The sequence below is a fragment of the Thamnophis elegans genome, chromosome 3, assembly GCF_009769535.1.
Source record: "Thamnophis elegans isolate rThaEle1 chromosome 3, rThaEle1.pri, whole genome shotgun sequence".
Classification (NCBI taxonomy): Eukaryota; Metazoa; Chordata; class Lepidosauria; order Squamata; family Colubridae; genus Thamnophis; species Thamnophis elegans.
The window spans coordinates 29,070,650-29,098,563 of NC_045543.1; the positions used below are offsets into that span (position 1 = coordinate 29,070,650).

Genomic DNA, 27,914 nt, shown 5'->3' on the forward strand with positions numbered 1-27,914 from the left:
CAGCCCTACCCTGCAAGGGGTCTTTCCCAGCTCCTTGGTTAAGTAAGGAGCGGGTCACCCTAAACAGGGTGGCTGGACAGTTATCTGCGGACGCGATAAGAGCGGAAAAATGTTGCCGGTTTGCCACTTTTATCGCCACTAAGTAGGATTTAATATGAATTCTTACTAGTATTCAATCAGATTTGGACCAGCTGGCCCTCCAACCACTCTCTAGGTGTCTTTTCTGGCATTTCATCTCCTGGAGCTCCTCGGTAAACCAGGGAGCTACCCGGGATCAACACCGGGTCAGAGGCCGCAAAGGCACAACACGATCCAAAGCCCCAGTGGCCGCCCTATCCCAGGCTTCCACTATGGCTTCGGTCGAGTTGTGAGCAAGGGATTCAGGAAAAGTCCCAAGCTCCCTCAGGAACCTTTCAGGGTCCATCAGGCGCCTGGGACGGAACCATCTAGCCGGTTCCGCCTCCCTGCGGTGAGGGGTAGCAGTATGGAAGTCAAGCCTGATGAGGATAGAAATATCCCCTAAATCTAGATCATTCATCCACTGCCCAGAGACAAAAATCAGGTCAAGCGTGTGTCCTCCATTATGAGTGGGGTCTTGAATTAACTGAGTTAGGTCCATAGCCATCATGGAAGCCATGAACTCCCGAGCTGACTCAGATGTCTCACCAATGGAAGGCAGATTGAAATCCCCCAGGATCATAAGCCTGGGGAAATCAACCGCCAATCCAGCTAACATATCTAGCAGCTCCGGCAGGGCCGATGAAACGTAGCAGGGAGACAGGTACATAACAAAAAGGCCCACCTGAACTCCAAGGCCCCATTTCACAAAAAGGGACTCACACCCGCCTATCTGAGGCACAGTGACCTCCTGAGGTCCAAGACTTTCCCTAATAACCACCGCCACCCCCGCCCCTGCCCTGGGCTCTCGGCTGGTGAAACGCCTGGAAGCCTGGTGGGCATAATTCACTAAGGGGAACACCCCCCTCATGGCCCAACCAGGTCTCCGTAATGCACGCCAGGTCTGCTCTACCCTCTTGTATGACGTTGTAAATGAGGGGAGCCTTATGTACCATGGACCTGCCGTTAAGCGACACCAGCCGGAGACCAGGGTCCTGTAATCCTAAGCACCCAGGGGTGTGAGAAGGGTGATGAGGTTCAGAACACACAATCGCTCTTAAACAGCGAACCTGCGTCCCCCGAACATAATTTGGCCCTCGGCTCTCACCATATCTGCCTCTCCCACAAACAGTAGAGATGGTGAACCCCCCAATGGAATGGCTTAATGTCTCCCCTGTAATCCCAACCCTTCCCAGCACTCCCTACCTGCACCCATTAGTTAGCTCTGGCCTGTGCCCTGGCAGACTCCCCCCCCCCAAGCCTGTCTGAGCCATCTGAATCAACCTCCCCACCCCCACTTAAAATTTGATTTTAAAACCCCTGTAAAAAACCTCTAAGAAGTCTCTTCTTCACATATAATATCTACATGAAGCCGCTGGGTGAGATCATTCGACGGCACGGGATAAAATACCATCAGTATGCGGACGATACGCAGCTGTATCTGTCCGCCCCATGCCATCTCAATGAAGCGGTTGACGTGATGTGCCAGTGCCTTGAGGCTGTTAGGGACTGGATGGGGCTTAACAAGCTTGTACTCAATCCAGATAAGACCGAGTGGCTGGTGTGTTTCCCTCCTACTAATTGGCCAAGTGTTCCATCTCTCAGGCTGGGGGGTCAAACAGTACGCCCCTCAGACAGGGTTCGCAATTTGGGAGTCCTCCTGGACCCACAGCTGACTCTTGAACACCACTTGTCGGCTGTGACCAGGGGGGCATTTGCCCAGGTTCGCCTGGTGCACCAGTTGCGTACCTACCTCAACCGGGAGGCCCTCACTACAGTCACTCGTGCCCTTGTGACCTCTAGACTGGACTACTGCAACGTGCTCTACATGGGGCAGCCCTTGAAGAGTATTCGGAGACTTCAGCTTGTCCAGAATGCAGCCGCGTGAGCGATCGTGGGTGTACCTCGGTTCACCCACGTAACACCTATCCTCCGTGAGCTGCACTAGCTGCCTATTGGTCTCCGGATACGCTTCAAGGCGCTAGTCGTTACTTACAAAGCCCTTCACGGTATTGGACCTGGGTACTTGAGAGACCGCCTGCTGCCACCTACCTCCACTAGACCGATTAGATCCCACAGATTAGGCCTCCTCCGAATCCCATCTGCCGGCCAGTGTCGACTGGCGACTACCCGGAGGAGAGGTAGAAGGCCCCGGGAAAGGGGGAGTTCCCGAAGGGAATAAAGTTCTGTTGCAGTATAAAATGGAGGAGAGTGTGGTATCAACCAAACGGGGTGACATCATGGGGAGATGGAATGAGGAGATGACATGTCCACCGGGGGGGGGGGGTGCAGCCGACAGTGTTCAAGAGGGTAGTGGGAAGCTTATGTCCATCATAACAATGGTCGGTGTTAAGGACAATATGTAAGAGTAATGGCCAGATGTCAAAATTGCAGTATATGATGAATTGCGAGGTGGTGAAGTGGCCTGTAATGGCGGCAGTGAGGACAGCGGTGGCAGCAGTGCTGCTCCAACTTCAACAACTCCAACAGCTAAACTCTGTCCACATCAGCTGCACTCATATCCATCGCCAGGGCCGCACTCCGTTGACACAGTCCATAGTGTCACAAGAGGAGGGGCCAAATGGCCAAATGACACAGTACGGTGGCCCAGGCAATGGCAGTGATACCGGAGGGGGCCACAACGAAGGACCCCCCCCACTCCAACCACGCCCATTCCAACTACCTAAGCCATCTTCTGCTGGCATCAATATCCATGCCAGCTGCCTCAGCCACTCCCCGCTGATCCAATGGTTTTCTCTGAAATGCCAATTTCTATTGCAGGTGAATCAAACACACATCGATGAGATATGTTTGTTGCATTTACACTGTTTTAAAGTCATTGGAATGCTATGTTTTACTAACTTGTTGGTTTTACTGGGATGTACATTCAACTAACTTAGTCTGGAACTAACATTTGTATCCCTTTGTAAATTCTTACATTTATTAAGAAAATTAGATTTCAGAAATCCAAATAAATCCAAAATAAATTGTTTTTATTTATCACATAATGCAAGAGGTGTTCCGTTCTAGGAAATATCTTTTTGATCATTCTATGTGATTGTTTATTTATAATATATCTTGAAATTATATAAGAAGTTTTCTTATGCTGCTTCTCATTATAGAAATTCCTGGAACATTTACAATGACCACGAAGTGAGTCTAGAGTAAAACAAGGTAGAAGTAAGTATAAACTACATAGGTATAGACTAAATACTTGAAAACAATCACTTAAGTGGAAGTGATAGGGAAAATTAGGTTGGGGAAGGCCAATTCAGAGATTTTCAGGTGGCACACCTGACATTTGTCAAAATTTATCCTTTGGGAAAGACATTCCTAAACAAAAAAGTCCCATCTCTTTGTCATGGGCAAGTATAATAGAGAACAGAATCCTTTCCCTTAAAAAAAGACTATATCTGATTGGGAGTCTGTTCTTTAAAGTCCTTCACACTCATTATGTGTGTTATATCTGTTATAACCATTATATCTGTTAGAGATTGTAACACCATTATTGTGATAAAGTAAGTTAGGTGAGACCAGGGGAATCCTCCTCGGTATGGCCATTGTTTGGCCTCAAATAATGTCCATGCAATTTTTCAGTGGCAACTCATATAAAAAAGAAGTGTTAAAATAGCTTCACCGAGCATGACCAAAACCATGAGGAGTGTTGGGATTTGTGGCTTAGCAACCTCTGGAGACCACCAATTCCACATACTGGCTTGTTGTAGTGCAACAATTGAATGCCTGCTTTGTATGAAAATGTTTTTGGGTTCCATTCCTTGCATCTTTTGGTAGATCTGAGAACAATTAGAGAATTACTATCTTCCAAAAGTTAAAATATGTCAATAAATCAGCAAAAACTCTCAGTATACAATAATAAAAATAATTGATAAGGTAAAGGTAAAAGTTCCACTTGCACATATGTACTAGTTGTTCCTGACTCTAGGGGGTGGTGCTCATCCCCATTTCAAAGCCAAAGAGCCAGTGCTGTCCGAAGACGTCTCTGTGGTCATGTGGCCAGAATGACTAAACGCTGAAGGAGCACGGAACGCTGTTACCTTCCCACTAAAGTGGTCCCTATTTTTCTACTTGCATTTTTATGTCCTTTCAAACTGTTAGCAGAAGCTGGGACAAGTAAAGGTAGCTCACTCCATTATGCAGCGCTAGGGATTCGAACCGCTGAACTGCTGACCTTTCTAATCGACAAGCTCAGCATCTTAGCCACTGCGTTCCTATCAACTATCAAATAATTGATAGTTGATCCTAAAAGGCAGAATCCGTCCACCACAGCAATATCTTCACTGCCAGTTATTTCTAAGGCGCTGCTGGTTCTGAGGTATGCCTGGAAAGCATTGAGCAGAATTCTGGTTAACAATGTATGAGAGCAGAGCTGAGTATGCAGAGCAGATTTTTGTTCTTCACTAAGTTACATGTAGTCCTCAACTTGTGAATGTCATTGGGCTCTGAATTATGGTCTTATGTTGTTGGGGTCATTAAGTAAGTCAACATGTGATCAGATGCAATTTTTTGACATTTTTGTGGAAGTAAAGTGACTGCCACAGTCATCAACCAAATCCATTTTATCCAATGTTTTTGCCAGAAACCAGAAGTAAATGTCAGAAAACAAAAACAAAAAATCATGGTCACATGACCATGGGATGCTGCAAATGGCTGTAAAGATGAACCAGAGGCCAAGTATCCAAAATGCAATCATGTGACTGACAGTATGACTGTCATAACTTCAAAATTGGGTCATAAGTGGCTTTTGGGGGGTCTGTCATATCTTTAAATAATTGCTAAGCGATTGGTCATAGGTCAAGAACTACCTGTACTGAAAATGTGTAAATGAGAGAAAGTTCAGTTTAGGTTTTTTTACGTAAAGTGTGGGAAATAAATAATATCTTACCCTTTCCTTATGTTTCTGAGGTATATATTAATAGAACAGATGCAATGAAACTGGCAGATGACTCTGGTGGGGAAGGAAACTGATAAGAGAAACTGGATTTTTCCTGATATAAAAAGACATTATATGGGTACAATAAAGGACATTGTGCATGTTAGAAGGTGCTAATATCAGTAAAAGCAGATGGGCTTGGAACCTTTTTTAAAGGCATTGGGTCAGACCATAAATCTAGCTACAAAGGTCATAGAATAATTTACATTGTTTTCTTTATTCCTGTGAAATAGTGCCTAACCTTAACCCTAACATTTACACTAGTTGGTTGGGGGCTGTTTTGCATTCTTTGGGCCCCTTACAAATTACTGAGGAGCTCAGTAATTATTATAGTTTTTATGCCATGTATCTCTAAACATTTTGGTTCCTTTTTTTAAAGTGAGCATTTTCCCACAACAAAATTGAATAGCTTGAATTATAAAATATTGCATTTGAATATGGAGTTGAAGGTTGGTTGCCATACGTAAAAAGAGCAGTATGTAATGGAAATATAGCATTTGTAAGAATAAGTGGAGCCTTATGAAGCAGGAAGGGTGCTAAGAAAGTACTGTACCTCTTTGTTTGTTGAATCTATTCATGAATAAAGTATAAGGAATGGTGTGGTGATATTAGAGGTGTGTTGTTTTGAGATGTGAAGGTACATGTCACTTTGTTTGGAGATGATGCCCTTTGCAGCAAATGTTAGATAGACAGTATGATGCAATAAGACATATAGATCTGGAAAGTAATATATTGATACCCAATATAATTGTGTTGACAGAGATAAAAAGTGAGCATTTGAAAGATATAGAAAAAACTGGAAAAAAATATATAAAATAACTAAAGTCATACTTCTTGACAAAATGTTTATTGGAAGAATGAAGAAATTTGAAGAAGTGAATATGTTGAGCTAGGCAGACAGTAGAATGAATGTTTATCAAGAGAAGCAAAAAGATCGTTTGTATAATTGTGCTTCTTCTCACTTTACTATATAACCTGGAGAACTAGACAGGACAGTCAAAACATAAATAAATGTAAATTGAGTGCAGTGGGAATGAATTGCTTAAGTATGAATGATACAAAAAGAAGAGATAGGTAGAGAATGAATGTGTGTGAATGACTGTGGTCCAGATAAAATAAATAAATACTGTATTTTTTGAACTATAAGACATTTTTGACTATAAGTCGCACCTAACTTTTGGAAAGGAAAACAAGAAAAAAAAATCTGCGTCTGCCTCCCAGCATCCATCTGGTATTCATCTGGCCAATTCGCTGCTGCCTGTTCACCACCGCCCATTCACCGCCACTGCCCATTCACCACCACCCATTCGCCATGGCCCATTCACCACCATCCATTGCCGCCATAGCATGTTCTAGAACAGCTGATTGGTGCCGCTGCCGCACCAAACACCACCACCCCAGTTGCAGTATTAGCTGCATAAGATGCCCAGACATTTCCACCCACTTTTGGGGGGGGGGGGTGCATCTTATACTCCAAAAAATACGGTAAATAAAAATGCTCTAGTGATTTGACCATATAGTGAAAATAAATGAGGATTGTGTCACAAATAAATAATGAAGTTTGGATTTGCTTGTTCAATTTCTATAGCTGCCCCTCTCAACAAATGGTGGTGTGTTAAATATAAATCAGGTATAAAAACAATTATAACAATAATGAATGAAAATAAATAGCAGCTAAGAAAACATCATATTCCATAATTACGAATACAATGAAAAACTTGCACATACTCAGGGTTTCAGATTCGGTCACAAAGCCAGATCTTTAGGGCCTCCTGAAAGGCCTGTAGGGTTCTGATCCCAATCTCCAGAGAGATGATTTCAATAAGGCAGGTTCTGGGGCAGGCAAGGCTCACTTTCGGATCTTACCAGCCAAAGTTAATGGCACCCAAGGAATGCCCATCCTAACAGATTGGATTGGACAAGAAGGGGAAAGACAGTCCCTCAAATAACCAATTCCAACCTAAGATTGGCCCTAAAGGAGACAAATTGCACTTAGAATTGCACCTGGAAGCACAGCAACAAACATTGTGCCTCGTGTGCTGAGTATTCAGTGCTATTTTTTATTTGTGCCACTGCTGCATTCTGCACCAGTTGAATTGTCAAGAGTAAGGGACAAGGAAGGAAATGGGGGAACATCCAAGAATGGATGTTGAAGGGATTAAAAAAAGAGAGACATGAATTAAGAAAAGAAAAGACACTGTATGAATTGATTGGTTGAATGTATAGATGACTTCCAGGAATAGAAAGCTATGCAGAGTTATGGTTATATATGAAGAGGTGTGATGAGTGATGTTCATGTAGATTGGATTTAGGTAAATTTCATTTTATCTTCTCTTTTGCCTTTAACTTCTTTATCTTATTACTTGTAACACTTTTTCTCTGCTTTGCAAAATAGTGCTTATTCCAAAAGGGCAAGCATTATGAATTTATATGAAGCAGTTCAATATCACTTTCTGTTAAAAGAAATCTCAGATCAGGCTGCAATTAAAACATTAGGTTAAAGGAGTTAAAATATATATTTAAATTTTTTAAAGGATATGAAAGAAAATAAAGAAAATATATAAAGTAAGTGACATATAACAAGGCCCTTTCTGTGGTGATGTCCCAAATGTGGAACTCTTTCTGTGAAGAAATACATAAGATATTGATTCCATTGATATGATGTTGAACTAATCTTTGATTCAGCTTTCATGATTCATTAAAAACTATGATAGCAAATGTGGTTTTGGTTTCACTGGTGCTCATTTTAATACATTTTTTTAAAAACTATCTTTCGTGGTACTTTTAGTTTTTAATTTGCTTTGTCACCTTTTTAATGCGAAATGAAATGAACAAATAAACAATAATGCAATTGCTTTTCTTCTTTTAAATCAGTGATGAAATGGAAAGAGAGGAAGCAGCCATCATATGGTGATCTTTCTCACCATATTGGAATTTTAGTATATAACTGTTATTATTTACAGCTACGTTGGGGCAAATATCTGAAGTTAATGATGACAAATTGTATTTCTTTATTTATTAGATTTATACCCAACACAATAAAAAAGACTTTTAGCAGCAATGAGATAGCCATATATAACACATCAAAATAAACTAAAAAAAGATAAAATTGATCCGACCAACACCATACACATCCAAACAAGTAAAAAGTGGAGTCACTTCATATCTCAGAGGTTTCCTGAAATAACTAATGTCAGAATGCCAACTGTCAGCCTCTGCTTTGCTGTTGCTTCGACTGCCATGAAACGGGGAGGGGGGGCATGGTATTTGGGAGGGGTTACTAATTGTGCTGGAGGAAGGTTCTGGAGTTCAGCTGCCTGTTGGACTACGCATGCGTAGGAGATTCCCGCCAAGACTAACGGCACCGACATTCCATCTTCGTGATGCCTTTTGAAGTTATCTCACACCTGACACTTGGGAGAATTATGATTGGACTATAACCGTGATGCCAAGGGGTGGGGAATGGGTTATTCTATATATCAATCGCTTTTGCGCCTAAATAATCAGACTTCGCTACGCTATGCCTTTAATCATTTATAATTAGTAAAAGTACACTTGATTTCTACTCATGGAGTCTCGTGGTCTTCTTTCCTAATTATCTAATGGAGAGGTTCTGACAGCCAACAATCCTAATTGATTTTTTAAAAGGAGGCTTATGCCTGAGTGCAAAAGCATAATAGATAGAGATGGCATAAATAAAGATGGACCTTTAATTCAGTTTTAACTCCTGGCAACTTCCTGGACAAGATTTTAAGAAGTGGTTTACTTTGGGCCTTCTTCCTAGGGCTGAAAGAGAGAGGTCCCAAGGTCACGCAGGCCCAAGGTCAGGCAGCTGGCTAAGGCAGAACTGGGATGGATATACAGATTGGGGTACTGATTGTCTGTTTTTAATCTAAAGGGCCATGGATTTGGGTGCCACAACCTTTAAACAGGCATATGGAAATTTAGATCCACACAGGAAGTAAGGGGGAAGCAAAAAACAGTGTAGTGACAGCATCCTACAATTCAGGGGCTTCCACCAGACTCTGGGACACAAGAATTATAATGGAGTTATAATTATAATTTGGATTATGGCATCATTGTGCATATGACATTATGTGGGCTTAATTGCAATTTATTGTGGCTATTGCAGTGCGCTAGGCATGTCTTCCCACCCAGCATTTCTCCCTTCTTCTGATACCAGCAGTTGTTTTAAATGGAAGCCCACATGCGTGGTTTTCCTTTGCAGGGACTCACTATAAAAGAAATAAAGATCTCCACCACAAATCTAAATTGTATCTCTATTTATGAATTACTTTTGTACTTTTAAAATGTCTCAATTGTTCTGCCTATTGAGATGTGCTTTTGAAAGTGATAAAACTGGCAAAGATTTCAGTGTCATCGGTATCATTTCAGCTGACAAGCTCTTGGGCTGAACTTCTTACAATGTACTTTAATCTACATTTCAGGTGGCACGTGTGTCGTTAATCCCACGGATCTCTTTTGCTCAGTTCCCGGTCGCTTGTCCTTACTCAGCTCCACTTCCAAATACAAAGTGACCATTGCAGAAGTGAAACGGCGATTGTCTCCACCAGAATGTCTCAATGCCTCTCTTTTGGGAGGGATTTTGAGAAGGTGAGAAACCAAAAGCAAAGTGAACAAGGGCAAATAAAAATAGAAGAGGGAAGAAGAGCATGCATATCAGTGGTGGGTTCCGGATCCAATTGCAACCGGTAGATTGCAACGGGGCCCAGTGTCCTCCACATGAATGAATGTGGCGCGCACACACACACGCATCATGTCACACTCATGCGTCGTACCTTCTAGTGATGCCTCCGCAAGCCTCCACAACGCTCCAGCTGCTTGGCTGAGTGTCACACAAGGGCTGTATGCGCCATGTGCGTGCGTGGAAGCATCAAAGGCTTTAAAGGACAGGTAAGGAGCTCAGGCGGGGGGGAGCATCATACCGGAACGGTACCCGGTGCTTCGGGCAAGCTCCGGTATTCCCGTACCAGGGTGTACCACCTGCAACCCACCACTGATCCATATCCTTGCTTATTGTTTTATTTTATTTATTATTGTAGAAGAAAAGTTATTAAGTTGCAAACTTAGAATATCTAGCTCTTAGGCAGAGATTGGGGATATTTGTAAATAATCAAGTAATTGAAAACAAATGCCAGCAAAGCTAAAGAGAAGATTGTCTTCACCTTCCTCCACATTTCTTTCCTAATAGAGCAAAATCCAAAAATGGTGGGCGGTGTTTAAGAGAGAAATTGGACAGACTGGGCCTCAATCTGCCTGCTGGAAGGAGAAAAGCAGCCAATGTCACCCTCTTGACATCCTTGGTGGAAGGTAAGATTTGTTCTAACTGTGGTGTTAGACTTTTTGGCTTCTGTTCCTAGGCTACATTTACATTTCTGAGTTCTCGGAAACAAACGAGAAGATTTTTAAAAATCATTAAACAAAGACTGTATATCAGGAATTTAGTATAAGTAGCATGATTCGTGAACATTCCCATGGTTTTATGTACATTTTATGTCAGGTGGAGAAATAATTGGAGAGAGAATGGAGCAGGGGAGGGGGATAGAAAGAGATTTTTAAAAAAAATTAATAGTCATGCTAATGTTTATTGTAAATCCTTAGCAGGATGCACTCAAGTGCAAACGTTAATTGACAAAATAGTTGGTGTGGCACATGGATGTTTTTGTTGATACTTGGCTACATTTATAGTATCAAGCAATATGTAGGAATATACCAATGATCAGCCTCCAAAATAGGTCTTAGAACACACACAAAATTAACACAGAGATGATGTTTTAGCAGTTTAAAAAATGTTATCCACTTTTATTAGTGGGATTATCAGTTAATCTATGCATGAGAGACACTGTTTAGACACCAATGTGCTGTTCTTATAAGAGCAATTGAGAAATAAAAATTCAAGGATGATGTCTTAGCAATATGGCTAGCTTTTGTTTCACTAAGATAGCATGCAATTTTTTCAGTCCCTCACCACAGTCTCAGTTGGGTGAACTGATAAGAAATAAGGTGTTTGTAAGCTAGATAATGTACAGCACTTTTGCAACTTTAATTTTGCAGGAGGATGGATAAAGAGTAGAGAAGGGAGTCTTGTGTTTCTCCATCACTGTTTATATTTTCCTCTTAGAGGACAGGAATATAAAATAAATCCACGGTTTAGGTGTTTTAATATTTTAGCCTTCTCCACAAATCAGATTATGGTTAATGTGGGCTCTTAAGACTTTATTTTTAAAAAAATTCAGTGTACAACTCTCCAGAATATTTGTAAGAAACAACAATCTTTTTCTCTTAGCCTCACTTGATAAACTTAACTAATTATACTGGGGTTCCATTGTGAATTCCTCCTTTCTTTCAAGTCTTGATAATACAGAGATGCCATTTGCATTTTATACTGCAAAGCAAGACCATTTGTCAGGTTATTATCTGGCTTTTCTTGGGGTGATAAAATAGTTTGACTTTTATCCTTTATCTTTATCCATCTGGACAGAATAGATCGTTTATTGCCATTATCATCCTCTGTAGAACTCTAGCATTTTTCTCCACATCAACTATCTTCAGCAAACTTCTTCAGATTTTCCTTGTTAAGTAACAAACCTCCTGCACATTGTTTTTATAACTTTAACCATAAATCAATAGTTCATCTGGGTTGCCAGCCACTACTTCCATTCCGGAACAAAGTGATATGGTAGCTACCAGTGGTGGGCTCCTACTGGTTTGGCCAGGTTCGGCTGAACCGATAGTGGTATGCTGGCCTGGGTCACAGAACCGGCAGCAACCCAAGCTGGCCACGCCTCCAAACTGGTTCCCTGATCGCTGCAGTCGCTGCTGCCATCTTGTTTTGGAGTATTGCGTGTGCGCAGAACAATTTCTATTGAACTGTGCATGCACATCAAGCACGCACGCAAAGCACGCACACAAGCAAACTGGCAGCAACGCCGGCTATAACCCAGCCCTGGTAGCTACAAACAAGTATGATGAGCCAGCAAATAACTATTAACAGCTAGAGGCACATCATATTACTTCTTCCTGGGGAAGATTTATTTTTCTGAGGCCTTCACAATGGTTCATTTGTAGTTCTGTCACAGATAGCAATCTCTAGGTCACTCAGTTCCCTATCAAGGTAGGAAATGAGCAAAGTGGTGCTGTTTTCCTGAACAATGCAACAGAACAAATTTGTACGATTACAGTGTCAAATACCAGTTTGCCACTCCTCTGTTAAGAGTATTTCATTCTTTCTAACCAAAGTTGAAGTTTGTGAACTGTGATTGCTGTGAATTTTTGATCCCACATACCTCTTTTCCCTTGGTAAGAACTTTTTGAAAGATAAAAGGTTCGATATACCTCATTTAAAAATTATTGCATTAACACTGCTCTCACCCTCACATCAGAAGCATCAATGCACAGAAAGAAAAAAAAGAAAGGTTCCCTCTTAACACAGGATGCCTACACAAAGCTCTCTTTTAAATCTTGAAATGCCTGTTTACACTTGGGAGTTTAGTGAGCTTTATTGAGCTGCCTCCTGGTTACACGTAGACAGGTTTTGCATTGCAGCAGGGATATCCAGCATCAAAATGGTGGATGCAACTGGGTGATTGATGACATTACAAGCAGAAAATAATACCCTAATCAAGGAACTGTCAAAGAGAAAACAACACCCCCACCAGTGGTGGGTTCCAGATCCCATTCCAACCGGTATGGTTGGAACGGGCCCGACCTTGCCCACATGGACTCACGCAGCACGCGGGCACACATGTGTGGTCTGTGCATGCATCATACCTGCCTGCGATGCCTCCGCAAGCCTCCGCAACGCTCCAGCTGCTCGGCGGAGCGTCGCACAGGTGCCATACGTGCCAAAGGCTTAAAGGACAGCTTGGGTGGGCGGATGGGCCCTCCGGAGCACCAGGTACCACGTGCTCCAGGCAGGTTCCAGTATACCCGTACCGGGGCGTACCATCTGCAACCCACCACTGACCCCCACCAAAACTGATAGGGCAAGCTATTGTATATCAAGGGGAAGCAAACCCCACATTCATTCACACCAACTATCTCAGGGATTTCAAATTTAAGGCCCATGGGCTGGATGCAGCCAATAGGGTGTTTAGATCTGGCCCATGGGGCCAGCCTGGAAATAGCAGAGGACCAGCCCACGATGCTTCTGCTAGCAAAAATGGGGTGCAGAGCGGGGGGCATGTGCAGTCCCTTAATGCATACATGCCCCTTTTTCAGCCTGGACAATCTTCTGCAGCACCCTACCAGCCAAATATATGCCTTTGCAAAGAATCCTCACATTTATAAGCTTTGCTGATCCGTAAAGCAAAGGAAAGCTCAAGTTCACATGAAAAGTCATGGATTCACATCGTAACCAATTTACTTAATGACTGAGTTGTGGTTCCCAGTTGTGAGTCCTAAATGAGGACTGCCTGTACAGGAGAAGCTTTCACTTTGGGAGAGTCTATGGAGATTCCCAGTCATCCAGGTCATGCTTGTCCCAAAGACAAGCTTTTTTTCAAGAGGCAACTGAACTTTCTGGTAGAGTTTTCTTGAAAGAAATTTGTCAATAGCCCTTACTTAAATCCAAAGTAAATAAGTATTTTCTATATGTGTTTATTAGATTATCTATTCTTAGGCCAGGCTAATTATCAAACAATTGCTTGCTTAAGTAGTCTTAGGTTTATACAAAATTTAACTTCTTTTTTGTCTCAGGAACTAACTCTACATGTGAAGACCATTTTACTAGTCAAGAACAGATTTTTTTCTTCTTTCTTCAGGCATCTCTGTAATATGATATGCCATATGATCTCTGTTTCTGTGCTCTACTAATGTAGTAGTGCCTGGCTTATTTGTAAAAATATCACTGAAGACTTCTTAGATCTGCTTTTTGTTGTGAAGATAAGCTGAATTCTACCCATGTCTCAATGCATTCGGTATGAGTATATGTGACAAGCAGGTTTACAACTGTTTTGCTGAATAATCCAATTCTAGACTTGGCTGTTTTCTTTCAATCCGCTGGTTGACATGACAGGCTGTGGTTTCTTCAACCTCAAGTCTATTTTGCAGTTGGCAGGTTCTGCTTTGTGGATTGCATTTTGCATTCCTGGCAGGCAACACTCTCTCTGCCCCCTTCTAGTGATTTGTTTCTGGCTTTTATATCATACCTGCATTTCGTATATTTGGCAGTAGTTTTGGGTGTTCCTTGCCTTGTCACCTAGTTTCTGCAGTTTTTCTCCTTGACTGAGAACTTTATTAGGAACTTTTTTAGTCCAACTGTCCTTCACCCCATCTATGACTTTTCTTGGTTATCTTCCACACAGCATGACTTAAAAGGGCTGCTTCCTGTGGAAAGCCTGTGACTCTTCTCTATATAAGGAAGGCAGATGTTCCAGTGTTTGAATCGTCCTGGGCAGGTTTCTTTTACATGATTTTCAGAGTCTGATTTAATCATTCATTTAATCCATCTGTCCGTGGGTTCTCCTGCCAGATATCCCCAGTGCTATATATAAATGCTTTAGCAAAGCAGATTGGAAGTTTGGGGCTTGATCTGTGAAAATCTCATTAGGTACACCCACTCTACTGAACAGTTTAAGCAACTCATTGGCAATGACTTTTGTGGTAACTGCAGAAGGGAATTGCTGCAGGGCATCTCATAGCATAATCAGAAATTACAAGGCTAGACTGATTTCTTTTGGCTGACTTTGGCAAGGGACCAGCAATGTCCATAGCAATTCTAGAAAATAGAAAGGGGGACGAAAGGATTTTTTCCCCCATGCGTCTCTTGTCTTGTCCTTCCTTGGGGGTCTCCCCTAACTATAAGAAGAACCCAATTTTTCCCCGCAAATCAGGATATGCTACTCGCTCATCTCCATTTTCAACCACTGCCTTCCTACAACTTATCAAAGAAGGGTCTTTTTTCTTGGAGAGGTCTAATATCTACCTTCCATTTGTGCTTTAAAGACTAGGTTTTGTGCCTGTTCATCTATCAGTCTCTCTTTATGTGGTTGCTTTTCTGGATCAAAGATGTGGCTAGGATAGCAATACATCAGAAGAGAATTCTGCTCTTCATTGTTTTTCTCGTTCTTGTAACTATTTATTATAAACTTTCTTTCCAGGCATTATAGCCAACATTTATTCTTCTAGTACTTTGGGTTGAATCATCCTTTTCTCAAGTAAGATTGCAGTCTATTGAAAACAACATGAGTTTCATGATACATCAGAGGTGTTCCTGATTAATATAGCAAACAAGGAAATAAGCCTGCTATGTTCACCCATGTACTTATGCATACATACAAAGCCCATATTTACTCACAGACCTATAACAATAGAGAAGGAGAAGAGGGTAATTGTGAACTGGCACTTCCTCAAAATTACCACCATTTTATCAAATAAGCCCAAGCCGGCAAGTATTAAAAATAGCAAATGTTGTTTAAATGTTCTGTCAACAGTTTTTTTTTCTTGAATAAAGTTAGAATAGAATAGAATAGAATAGAATTATAGCAATAGCAATAGCAATAGCAGTTAGACTTATATACTGCTTCATAGGGCTTTCAGCCCTCTCTAAGCAGTTTACAGAGTCAGCATATTGCCCCCACAGTCTGGGTCCTCATTTTACCCACCTCGGAAGGATGGAAGGCTGAGTCAACCTTGAGCCGGTGAGATTTGCAGCTGAAGTGGCTGCAGTACTGCACTCTAACCACTGCGCCACCTCGGCTTATTTATTTATTATTTATTGGCCAAGTGTGATTGGACATACAAGGAATTTGTCTTTGGTACATATGCTCTTAGTGTACATAAAAAGACAAGATACAAGTTCTTTCACATGTTATTTATATGTCAATGGATCACAAGGCTGTGATCTGTGACTATGTTAAGATAACATCAAATGTCTTTGTCTGGCATTGAGATACAGAGTTTTCTACTTTAACTTTTATGATTAAGTTCCTGAGCTTTTTTAGACTTTAAAATGCACACATTTCTTAATTTTTCCATGAAATTTTCCAATTAAAAATATATGTAAGGTAGAAATCAAATGCATCAACACATACACAGTGGTAGAAAATATTTTAGAAGGATAGGGTATATTAGGCAAAATGCTAACATTAGGCTGTGCATGCTGTGTGTCCCATCAGCCAAGGAATGTCCAATGGTGGAGACTAGTTGATGTCCCTTCTCTTCCATAGCCTTCTGGAACATTCTCCATTCAGAGTTGAGGATGGCCCCAATCCTCTTGGCCTTTTATAAGAAGACCTGGTTTTGTGTCCAGGCCTAAGGTCCCAAGTGTGTTAAGAGTCCTGTTTTCTGGCTGTATTGACATCTATGATGATTTTTTTTCCTTGGCTGCCATATATATTTAACTTTGTAACTGTTTTTAATTGTTTTATGATTGTTTGCTGCCCAGGCTCAGTTCTTTGCGATGTATGGCTATATAAATCAAACAAATAAATAATTATGCAAAGAAAACTGAATTGTTTGGTTAACTATGCATCCACACAAATACAAACATTGAAACAAATCTTGAGTATGATGAACTGAATTTGAGTCACACAGATGAAAAGTTGAGGAAAAATTGAATCCCTCCAATTTATATAAGTAAGAAATAATGACAAGGCTAGTATTGGTATATAGTTGCTTCACCCACTTCAGTTGTTCACATGGTATGCCTCTACCATGTGAACAACTGCATTGGCTTCTTCAAAATTGGACTGCAATTCTGAAGAAAGACTATCAAGGCACAGAGTACATGCTTGACACCTGGGTGATGGGATGAACAAAACCATGTAGCTCAAGGTTGGCTTCAGAGGTGAGGATTTATTTTTGGTCAAGCCACAGGGACAACCTTGAGCAAACCATCCAGCATCTCAGTCCCATTGGCCTATGGCGCAGTGTAGAGACCTTTCAAATGAATAATACATGAAAGATCCAAAGGAAACAAAACAGTGACAAAATTCACAGACTCACAAAGTGCTTGTAAGTGCTGAAAAGTAATAGAAAGTAGTAGGAAAATCCTGTAGAAATATGGTAAGACCTGGGGAGGAGGTAATTGTTTCTAATTCTCTAGTTGGAGAGTACTAAACAAGCATTACAATATTCTTTTTGGGAGGGATTGAGGGAGGTTCACTCCCCTCTTTGGGCAACTTCCATTAGATCCCACTCTTAGCTTTTACCTAGCAGCTTTCATTCCATCCAACGATAGCACTGGAAGAGCTGGAATGGCAGCAATAATTCAGCTGAGAATTTAATTCCATTTCTTTCTATTCAAGTGAAACCTCCTAATGTTAAAAGCTGCTGTTGGTTTTTCTCCTTGCTGTTTATGGATTTTAAAAGGATAAGGTGGTGGTGTCTTCTCATGGGCAGTGATATTCCTGAATGATTCATCTCTGGCAAAAAAAGAAGAGTCTTTTTAACTAATCAAAACTTTAAAAGAGTCCACTTTAAAAAAAATCACTGCTTGTATAATTCACTGGTGTTTTGTCTGGTCACAGGAGAAGCGTTGCACTTGGCCAGGGACTTTGGCTATACATGTGAAACTGAATTCCCAGCCAAGGCAGTTGGAGAACATCTTGCCAGGCAACACATGGAACAGAAGGAACAGACAGCAAGGAAAAAAATGATCCTAGCCACGAAGTAAGTTGTTTAAATGTTACCTTGTTCACATGTGAGTCTAGAAGCTAACTACGGCAATGAAACATAGAAATCAATTATTCTTTATCTATGGAATTCTTAAGTTATTATATAAATTAAGCATTTGTCAAACAGTTTAAGAAATGCTGATAAACTGTGCACATGTGTTATGGATTTAAGAAGACATTCTTGGGGGAAAAAGCATTCATACATACTTTCTGTAGTAATATAATAATCAAATTCTACTGATAATTCTCAGGCCAATTCTAGAGATTATCAAATTGTTCAGGGAGAACTTACTCAAACAAATATGCCCAGGTCTGCTTCATATTATTTTTTTTATTTCGAATTTGTACTAACTCATGGAACATAATAAGGTGTATTTGATCTCCTAATTCATCATTTTTATAGCACAGTGGACAAAGTATATTGGTTGCATTGAATAAAGTCATGCTGTTGGCATATAAACAAAAGACTCAGGTAGTTCCATTGACTGCAGCAGGACTTTAACGTGGTTTCTTTACAACTCTGTGGTTCATTGTAGGATTATAATTTGATCCACAAACCATTCAAGGTATATGACATAAACCAGATTTAAGTGGTTTTATGGACTGTATAGGTTTTCATTTATAAGAATCCAGCCAAATGTGTTTATCAATCAGGCTGCCCACATTATATTGCACAAGTTCTAAGCATGTGCTTATAGCCAAGGACAGCCATGTCCACTAAGGTGTGTCTTTGTATTTCTGCCTGGCCACGACTTGAAACCTGGTGAGAAGAAGGAGGTTACTGAAAAGAATACATACAGTATCAAAGGGTTTCATAAAAGTAGCAAGCTTCCTGTTTCCTTTGAAAGGGAAACCTCTTTCCTACTTGATGTGTAACCCCTCTTCAAAGAATCCCCTTTGGCTATATCAGCATGCCACGATCCAAAAAAAATCACCAAACTGACTTAAAGTGGCAGAAAACAAGCCTCCCCTTTTATTAGGCCACATGCAGGCATTACAATCAGAAGTTCTAAAATGCACAAACATACCAGAGGCAAGCTGGCCTTATTATAAAGGGCTCTGTAGCTTCCCAAAGGAACCATAAAAAACAATTATGCTGCCATGACCAAACAGAATCTTAAAACATTTACTAAGACAAAAGCAAGCCAATTGGTGCATCTGCATATGTGGCAGCCTACCCTTTCAAAGTGAGACTTTTCTGCCAAGAGATCCATAGCTTTTGCTTAATCTGCTACCTCCGAAGGAAGCTCACTCACTCTAATGGTTTTCATTACAGCTTTTCAGGCTGTACAGTTCAAATAATACAACTTATCTGCATTCTACTTTCATTTTAAAATAGTACCAGGCCTATTTAATTTGAATTTTTAATATATAGCTAAAGAGGTAGTAATGAAAAAAACAAGGAAAGACCTTTGTCCGGCATCTATGGGATGCCATCCAAATGTGTCCAGGAGAAGAGAGCCAAGAAGTCTTCATGGCTTCTGACTGAATAATATTTCCATTTGATGGTGTGGGTATGCATGGTGATAGTTAGATAATCTTTTCTGGTGCATCCTACCCAGTAACTTATAATGTATGAATGATGTTTATCAAGACAAGAGTCCCACTATGTGGCTTTCACATAGCAGGTTCAGAAGCAAGGGTGCGGGGGTTGGAGCGGAGAGGAGAAGATGAATGCATACTGAAAAGTGAATGGAACCAGGATAAGGAATGAGCAATGCCATAACATGAATTAACTTTTTCTTTAAATTTACACAATTGATATGATCCCTTCCCACCTCTTTCATAATGTCTGCCTTCTGGCACATTAAAAAACTGACAAACCTAATGGCCACTTTTGGAAGGGTTCAGAGGGATCTGCCAAAAATTTTAAGGATGCATATTTGTTCTTCATAATCTTAACATTTAGGTCAACCAGTGTTTTTTTTTCTATTGACCACTGACAAAGGAAGAAAGTAAGCTATTCTGCTATGTAAAACAGCATTCATTTGCCTCTAGGTCAATCCATTCTTCTAGTAGAAATTTACGTAAAGTGGTGTTAGTTATATATTATATTGATATAATTATGCTGAGGGAAACGTGTGGTATGAATAAAGCATTTATTCAATGAATATGGTAAGTAACCTTAATGAGTATGCATCTATTTTGATTCTAGGCAAATATGTAAAGAATTCCAGGATCTCCTAAGCCAAGACAGGTCACCTTTGGGTTCCTCAAGACCTACTCCAATATTAGATCTGGATATTCAGAGACATTTAACACATTTCAGGTATGAAGTCCAAAATCTATGGAATGGAATAACTTTATTTAAAAAAAAAACAGTTCTGAAGTGTTAAGTACTTCCTCTGTGCAGAAGTATTCAATGTGTTCTATATATGGAGGTTTTGCCCAAAACTGATGTTTTGGCCCTTCTTGCACATGTCCTTTTCCAAGACAAAGATGAGCAAATGTCAGAATACTCCAGAGACTAGCGATCCAGGGGAAAGCTAATATTGTTCGGGACCTCTCCAACATCTTATAGCAAATCTTTTGGCTTACAATGGTTGGGACCCTGAATGCTTTTTAAACTCCTCTGGTGAAGTGCTGTTACTGCTGGAAGGTTATTTTTTTGGTTTAATAATAAAATTGTGTTTATGTGTCAAGTCATTCTATTATATTTCTCTTAAATTAGTATTGTCAGTCAATCAAAAGAAATTGATTCTTCGTTTATCTCAACTGAGTAATCAATATGTATTTTTATATAATTTGCATGGATTTTTGATGAAAAATTGTCTAGCTGAGTACAAACAGGGTTTTGTTTGTCAGAGAACACAAAGCCCACATCCAGGGAACTTTGCACTCAATTCACATAGGCTAGGATTCCATAGAGAAGCTTTCCTCAAGCTGGTCCACTCAAAGATGAAGCACCCAAAAATGCATGGGATTATGGCACATCTGAAGAATACACAACTGAGGAAAGCTACAGCAACAGAATAGATTGTTCATATTATTCATTTAATCCCAGACTGCCGTTTTGCTATAAATAAGAGGTCAGGTGCCCTCTAGTGATCCTTGAAAGAACTAAATGTTTCTTGCTCAAAGGAAGTAGAGTTGGTGTCACATCCTAAGGAAGCATGAAGGGAAGGAATATCAACTTACACTTTCACTGTTGCCTCTAAAAGAGTATTCTATTTCAAATACAGTTCCATTTTTATCTAAGTAGAACAATGTGAAGAAAATTGCTTAGTTTTCCCCCAGGTATCAGTTATATAAATATGGTGGAACAGTACCATGGTTGGAACAAATACATATGAAACATTATCTTATTTCTATAATGCAAAGATGGGCTTGATTTTGTATAATTCTTTATTTAGTCCACATAGACCGTATCCCTATCCTATAATAGCATGTAAGTTTCCCCCCAATTACGTTCTATGTCGTCTTCAAAACAAATAGAAAAATAAGCACTACCCTTAGAACTCCCATATTTTTCTTGATTTAATTGAATTTCATGTGTTTATTCTAATAACAGCCAATAGAATTTTTGGCTAAGATCATGTGTGGTATAAGAATACTGTATTTTACGGAGAATAAGATGCACCTTTTTTCCTCAAAAAAGAGGCTGAAAATCTGGGTGCGTCTTATACACCGAATACAGCATTATTTGTCTCCCGATGCCCCGCCTCCTTCACCAAAATGGCTTTGCATAGTCTTATGAAGGCTTTCAGAGAGCTCCTGGGGGCTGGAGAGGGCAGAAATGAGCATAAAATAGGCCTTTTTTGCCCCCAGGCTCCAACAGCACTCTATAAGCCTACATAAGGCTATACATGCAATATTTTTTGACCAAAAATGGGCCCATTTTCACAAAAAAAGGGCTGTTTTTTGCTCATTTTTGCCCCCCCCCCCCCCGAAGGAACACTCTGCAAGCCTCCCCAAGGCTATTGATACTTTTTTGGGGCGGAAACGGGCCTGTTTTTGTGAAAAATGGGCCATTTTGGGGAGGTTTGCAGAGTGCAAAAAAAAAAATTTTTCCTTTTGGAAAGCTCTTTAACTGATTGGTGAGAATTACATTGATCAAGTGCTGTGCCAGCAGAAGCACCTACCTATCTACTGTATTTCTCTCTATTTCTCTCTATTTCTCTCTCTCTATCCCCTACCTACCTACCTACCTACCTACACACTCACTCACTCTCCCTACCTACCTATTGTATTTCTCTCTCTCTCTCTTTATCTCTATCCCTTTATCTACCTACCTACCTAACTACTCTCTCTCTCTCTCCCTACCTATCTACTCTATTTTTCTCTATCTCTATTTCTCTCTATCCTCCTACCTACCTACCTACCTACCTACCTACACACACGCTCTCCCTCCCTCCCTCCCTCCCTCCCTCCCTCCCTACCTACTGTATTTCTCTCTCTCTCTCTCTCTCTCTCTATATATATATATATATATATATATATATATATATATATATATATATATATATATATCCCTTTATCTACCTACCTACCTACCTAACTAACTAACAACTCTCTCTCTCTCTCACTACCTATCTACTGTATTTCTCTCTATAAATATTTCTCTATCCCTCTACCTACCAACCTACCTACTCTCTCTCTCTTTCTATTTCTCTCTCTCTATCCCTCTACCTACTCACTCACTCTTTTTTTTCTCTCTCTCTTTCTATCCCTTTATCTAGCTACCTACGTAACTACTCTCTCTCTCCCTATCTACCTACTGTATTTCTCTCTCTTTCTCTCCCTGTCTATCCCTATATCTACCTACCTACTTTTTTTAAAAAATTGCCTCTTCAAAACCTTGGTGCATCTTATACTCTGGTGCATCTTATACTCTGAAAAATACGGTAATTATGAGCTCCAGTTGCCAAATCTCCCTAGTAATTTCTTCATCCTTCTAATATCATGTTTGTAATAGTGACACTATTAAAATACATAATGTTTATGCATTTGGATCAGGTCAACATCCATATAACCTCCAGAACAGTATTTGGGGTTAAAGTGGCTCTCTTTTTGTCTTCAGAGCTGGTTTTGTCTAATGGTTAAGGTATTTGAGTTCTACTCCTACCTTCAGCACAAAGTTTGCTGGGTGACCTTGGACCAGTCACTCTCTCAGCCTAGGAGGGAGGCACTGGTAAATTTCTTCCAAAATGCTGCTGAGAAATTTCACAGACTAGTTTAGAAATTTCACAAACTAGTCTAGTTGCAAGAGTCAAGACTGACACAAAAGTACTAAATAAACAATTAAGTAAATAATTTTGTATGACTTTTGCCAAAAAGAATGTCAAGAGGAAAGGATTCCTATTAATAGCCACAGGACCAGGTTACACAGTTTACTGTGACTTTACTCCCAACATCAGAGTAAATGTCTGAAAAAAATATACCTATCCTTTGTTCTCTAAACACATAGGCTTTCACAGTAACTATTTTTGTCCTCAAAGGTCTATGTTGCCTGCTATAAACATGAGACTATCTAACCTAAAAACCAAAGTAGACTCCAACTAGGTCGTTATTGGTCATTCTGCATCACACCATGGCCCATTAAATGTTTTCAAGGAGCTGATAAGCATTGATGAAGGGATGATAGCCCTTCTCTGCTTTGATTTCCTAGCAGCTTATATTTAAGGTATGCTCTCTGAAATTCCTCCATTATATTTTACAGTTCCCCCTTTTGAAATAATCCTAATTAATAGCCATTACCAGGCATTGGAATCAGTTTTCATATTTCTAAAGCATATTGTTTACATGCTGACTTCCTTTTTTCAATATTGAAATTGTCTGCCTTTAATTTCAGAGGAAACGCCTAAACGTTGTAGGATTAAAACTTAATTCCTTCTATATTGCATTATTTTTCTTACTTTTAGCCCTGGGTAATTCGTGCATGATTTCATGTACCTGTATCATCTCTCTTTTTACCCATCATTTGTCTAAGCAAGGACGAGACGTTGAAGCCGCTTGATCATTTAGGTTGCCCTTTTTTTGTGTCTATGCTATATCTATCCACTAGATACGATAACTTTTATGTTGGTTTAATTGTAATTAATCATAAGGACTAAACTGAGGACTAGTGATAGCCATGCATAAGCATGGCTGGTTAAAAAGGCATTTGTAATCTTAAAAAAAATCTGAAGGTGTGGATTACTGTAAGGAATGGAGTGGTTTACTGCAGGTCACCATTTTATCAACTCCATGGAATGCTGGTAGTTTCTCTGAAGTTGAGGCCTGAGATAAAACGCTACAATTATCTTTTAAGATATTCTATGGTGTGCAGGTAGACTCTGTTGAAATCACATGCTCCATCCCTGGGGCCAGATGTTTTTCACATGAGCAAGGCATAGCAAAAAAAAAAAGTGACTCTCTTTGAGTATCATCCACCAGCCACAGTATGTTGTAAATATTTGATAGCAACTTCTGCTGCTAACGATACCCAGACTTGGCCATTGTTGGAAACTGGAGATAGACAGATGGCATTCTTCTCTTCTTCTCCCCCTTCTCAGTAGAAAATGAAAGTATTTCCTTTGCAGAAAGTCTAAATTGTGTCAGCCTTGAGGGGTGGGGGTGGAAGGGTCGGGTAGGATGTGAGGTACCTTGTGGATGCTGTCAAAGAAGAGTCCTAGTCTTGAGGGCACTTTGGCTGCTTTGACATACATTGAAAGAATATCATTAAAACATAACTGAGGCATCCCTTCCATCCAGCTCTGAGAAAACTGCATAATGACTAGAAAAGACTAGCAGTAAAGCCTCTCCCTTCCTCTTTTAAGATCTCTGAAAATTCTTGACAAATGTGAACAAACTGAGTTCATGATGTTCAGGACCTTCTCTATAATTAATCTCAGTTTTATCCAAGAGGAAGAGTAGACTTCTAACCTATGCTGAGAACTTGCCAGGTTCATTGAACCCTTTCAGTATAATCAAATAATTGAAATGTTATAGTAAATCAGGTGATGATCAGTTTGCTATTTCTAGCAAAGGAATGATATTGGCCAGTGGTGGGATTCAATTTTTTTTACTACTGGTTCTGTTGGCGTGGCTTGTGGGTGTGGCATGACTTGGTGGGCATGGCCTGGTGGGCACGGCAGGAGAAGGTTCCTGCAAAATCCCCATTTCTTCTAGATCAGCTAGGGCTCAGGAGGCAGAGAATAGATGGGAGCGAGGCCAGTCAGAGGTGGTATTTACCTGTTCTCTGAACTACTCAAAATGTCCACTACCAGTTCTCCAGAACTGGTCAGAACCCGCTGAATACCACCTTTGATATTAGCCCAGTGTGATCTGGGCATACTGGATCATACAGTATATCAGCCAATAGGGCCCATCAACACAGACAATTTCAAAAAATTCTGGCAGGAATTTCCAAAACAATTCTGAATGGAGAAAGCCTAGGGTTCCTAGATTTTGGTTACATGAATATGGATCATCATTGGAGATGTGGAAAACACAAATTCTTACTAAGTGCAAATGGCCACCTGGCAGTTTGTAGCTCTGATCTAATAGACTTAAGAATTCCAGTCTAGAAAGTTTTCCCTAGATTCATCCACAAAGGACTGGCTGCAATGCAGAGTCATGTATGGTTGAAGACCATAGGCTTTTTGTTGGCTTGTCAGCTGATTTCCTAGAAAAAAGGGGCCACAAATCTTTAAGGGAATAGCCATTGAATACTACAAAAATGTTACATATATTCTCCCTGAAAAATTTAAGCAGAATGTGATTTATTATTTAACATATTTCTACTCCATCACAATTGAAAAGACTCTTGGGAAACTGCAACATTTGAGGTACCTTCAATCCATTCCCTGTAGATGGCAATGCAGACATCTAGGCTGGGTTGCAGCCAATAGGGTTTTCAGCTCTTTCTCAAGGAGAAATAAATAGGCAGAAATCTCACCTGGCCATTATGACTATTTTGTGCATCACTGTGATGCATTGTGTGCCTCACTTGTAGAGTGACAAAACGTTTACTCTTTTCATCCTATTGTTTAACATCTACATAAAACCAATGAGGGAAGTCATCCATCAGTTCTATATTATCACTGTACTAATAGCACTAATAGCATCACCACTCTGGGCCTTATGGTTGATGCTATGAGAATTTTGCCTGGAGGCTGTAACTGTTCTGTATAGGACAAAATTGACTGAAATTGGGCCCAGGTAAGATGGAGCTACTGTTTGTTTATCAAGATTCTCATTCAGCTCCTGCCTGAAGGGGTTCAGATAGCACTGAGAGATTAGATCAATTACTTCGGGTTCTCTTGGAATCAGACCTACTACTGGATAGAAAGGTGGAGGCTATGGCCAGGTGCCAGTTTGTGCCAATAGTCATACCTGGAGCAAAAAGATCTCACAACCTTTTTTATTTGATTGATTGATTGATTTGATTTAATTTGCTGCCCATGTTGTCTAGAGGTAATTCTGGATGTTTACAAATATTACTTTATGGTTAAATGGAGAAACTTTATTACATGACTGGACTACTGCAGTGCATTCTGCATAAAGCAGTCTTGAAAGCAGCCCATTTATTGGCAGGTGCTCCCTGTAAAGAGCCTATGATGTTATGGGCTTTCCATTGTTTACATTAAATTTCTGGTGCAGTTCAACAAGCTCATTTTGACATATGAAAGCCTATATGGTGCGATGCCTATGTATTTGCTGGACTCCATTCTCTAAGCAGAATTAGTCCGTCTGGAAGAAGCTCTTAATTGTACCACCACCATGTGGTCCCTGCCTACATTTGAAGCAGCTTGTAAACCAAAGTAACTAATTAATTGATGGTAACAACTAATCTTAGTCTTAACTAAGTTCTAGAATGTTGTAAGAGAAGGGGCAAACTTCACTTCTAAGAGGAAGTTATTCCATAAGGCTAGGGTGATCATCAAAAAATATGGTACAAAACTATTTATATCTTTATCCATTTGCTTGGAATCAAGTGTTATCACTATGCTGATGATAGTTAAATTACATCTCAGTGTTTGACTATCTCAGTGCTCCTGTGAAAATGCTTTCCCAGTACCTGGAGGGTGAACGGGGAAGAAGAAGCTTTGGCTTAAAGAAGATTGCCCTTCCCCCCCCCCCCCCCCCCCTGAGAAGACTGACTGGCTCTGGGTAGTAGGAGCCCAACCTCTACTCCCTGCACTAGCACTAACATTAGCACTTAGACTTTTATACCACTTCATAGTGCTTTTACAGCCATCTCTAAGAATATTGCCCCCAACAATCTGGGTCCTCAGTTTACCCACCTTGGAAGGATGGAAGGCTGAGTCAATCTTGAGCCAGTGAGATTTGAACTGCTGAACTGCAGCTAGCAGTCAGCTGAAGTAGCCTGCAGTACTGCACTCTAAGCACTGCGCCACCTCGGCTCTAGTGCTTTGCTATCTTTACCTCTGAGATTATACTCCCCCAAATCAGAGTTGGTGCACAGCTGGGATTTCTCTTGGACTCACAGCCCTGCCTGAAGATTGTGCCCCTGCTGTGCCCAATACACATTTCACAAATACTTACCCCTTGCACCCTTTATGTTTAAAATAAATGAAACACATTCACTTTGAGGGTGGGGATTATTTATTTCATGGAAACATACCCTTTATCACCCAAGGAGGCAAGTCCAATTGGTAACCATAAGCAATTTAGGATGAATTTCTTAGAGAGCATGCATTTATGCAGATTTGCATCCATGGGAGTTCACAGCGCCTCCATTTAGAAAAATGCACCTTTGATATCGTATCTACCTGGATGTACTTGTTTGATTTTGGTAGCATGTACATATATGTATATATGAAACACGCACATACGTAGACATATAGTAAACTCTTCAATATTTGTCTCTTTTTTGCCTGCTTTACAGTTTGATTACTCATGGCTTTGGAACTCCTGCGATTTGTGCTGCCCTAAGCACTTTCCAAACTGTTCTAAGTGAAATGCTGAACTACTTGGAAAAACACACAGCACACAAAAATGGTGGAGCAGCAGAATCTGGCCAAGGACACAGCAACTCAGAGAAAGTCCCACTGAGGAAAACGTCAGAGGCAGCAGTGAAAGAGGGAAAAACAGAAAAGACAGACTAGAAACATCAGACAGAATCTATTTCCAGAGAATTTTGCTGCTGTTATTTTTTTTTAAGAGAACATATATCTATCTAACTATATCTATATATGCCTGTATATCTCCTTGAAGGTGATCTCGCTCCTCTGGACCAAACTGAAGGGGAGGGGGGAGAAAAA

The 27,914-nt window shown here is 40.4% G+C and overlaps 1 protein-coding gene across 1 annotated transcript in view; it reads left to right on the forward strand.

The window, feature by feature from the left end:
* Positions 1-27,758, forward strand: part of TFAP2D (transcription factor AP-2 delta) — a 46,479-nt gene extending 18,721 nt beyond the window's left edge. Inside the window, exons 4-8 of the mRNA XM_032214648.1 lie at positions 9,517-9,682; positions 10,281-10,399; positions 17,560-17,701; positions 19,862-19,975; positions 27,539-27,758. Of these exons, the coding sequence (XP_032070539.1) occupies positions 9,517-9,682; positions 10,281-10,399; positions 17,560-17,701; positions 19,862-19,975; positions 27,539-27,758 (761 nt within the window). The remainder of the gene's footprint in view (positions 1-9,516; positions 9,683-10,280; positions 10,400-17,559; positions 17,702-19,861; positions 19,976-27,538) is intronic.
* Positions 27,759-27,914: the final 156 nt, after the last annotated feature.